The sequence below is a fragment of the Equus quagga genome, unplaced genomic scaffold, assembly GCF_021613505.1.
Source record: "Equus quagga isolate Etosha38 unplaced genomic scaffold, UCLA_HA_Equagga_1.0 18059_RagTag, whole genome shotgun sequence".
Lineage (NCBI taxonomy): Eukaryota > Metazoa > Chordata > Mammalia > Perissodactyla > Equidae > Equus > Equus quagga.
The window spans coordinates 1-1074 of NW_025797590.1; the positions used below are offsets into that span (position 1 = coordinate 1).

Here is a 1074-nt window from a genome sequence, read left to right on the forward strand (position 1 = left end):
CGCGGGGGCGCGCAGTGCCCGTTCTCGCCCGCGCTCGCCGCCGCGCCCAGCCCGTTCTCCGTCGTCGGGGACGCGCCGTCGGGGCCCGCAGGCGTGCGCTTCTCGCTGAGTGTGCGCGTGCGCAGCTTGGCCACGCGGTAGATGCGCGCGTAGACCAGGCCCATGATGAGGCACGGCGCGAAGAAGGAGACCATGCAGGAGGACAGGATGTACCAGGTCTCGTCGTTGAGGCCGCACTGCGGGTAGGCGGCGCCATCGGGCTGGCGGTAGAGCGAGACGAGCGGCGGGAAGGAGATAACGGCTGAGATGAGCCACACGGCCACGATGGTGGCCTTGACGCGGCGCGGCGTGCGCTTCAGGTTGTACTCAACGGCCTGCGTCACGGACCAGTATCGGTCCAGGCTGATGGCGCACAGGTGCACGATGGACGAGGTGCAGAAGAGCACGTCTAGCGCCAGGTACACGCCGCACCACACCTGCCCAAAGTACCAGTAGGCCATGAGCTCGTTGGCCAGCGAGAAGGGCATAACCAGCGTGGCCACCAGGATGTCGGCCGAGGCCAGTGACACCAAGAAGAGGTTCTGCGGCGCACGCAGCGCCCGGCTGGTCAGCACGGCGATCACCACTAGCACGTTGCCCACCACGGTGAAGACGATGAGGAAGCCCACCACGGCCGCCAGCCCTGCCACGGCACCCGCCGAGTACTGGCCGGGGGGCGGCCCCCAGGCAGCCCCCGAGGCGTTGGCCTCTCCGGCGCCGCTCGCGTTGGGGCCCGCCGCCGCCGCCGCCGCCGTCAGCGCCGCCGCCAGCGCCGGGGACGCCATGGTCCTCCCGCGAGCTACGCGGTCCTGCCTGGAGCCCGGGCGCAGCCGCGGCAGCTCGGGCGCCCCCCAGCCCGGGTCGGCGCCCGCATCGCCGCCTGCTCCTTGGGCGCGCCCGCCAGGGACTGCGGCGCCTCGCAGCCGGCCCTCGGCCGTGGTGGCTCGGCGGGCGAGCGGCGCACCGGGGAGCGTGGCTGCCGGGCTCCTCGCAGCTGCTGCGCGCGTAAGTGCAGAGCAGGAGGCGCCCGGAGCG

At 73.0% G+C, this 1074-nt stretch overlaps 1 protein-coding gene across 1 annotated transcript; it reads right to left on the reverse strand.

The window, feature by feature from the left end:
* Positions 1-5: 5 nt before the first annotated feature.
* Positions 6-1048, reverse strand: ADRA2C (adrenoceptor alpha 2C; the record flags this gene model as incomplete). The annotated part of the gene is made up of 1 exon (XM_046650442.1): positions 6-1048. A coding segment is annotated over exon 1 (819 nt), but the record flags the coding sequence as incomplete, so codon positions are not given.
* Positions 1049-1074: the final 26 nt, after the last annotated feature.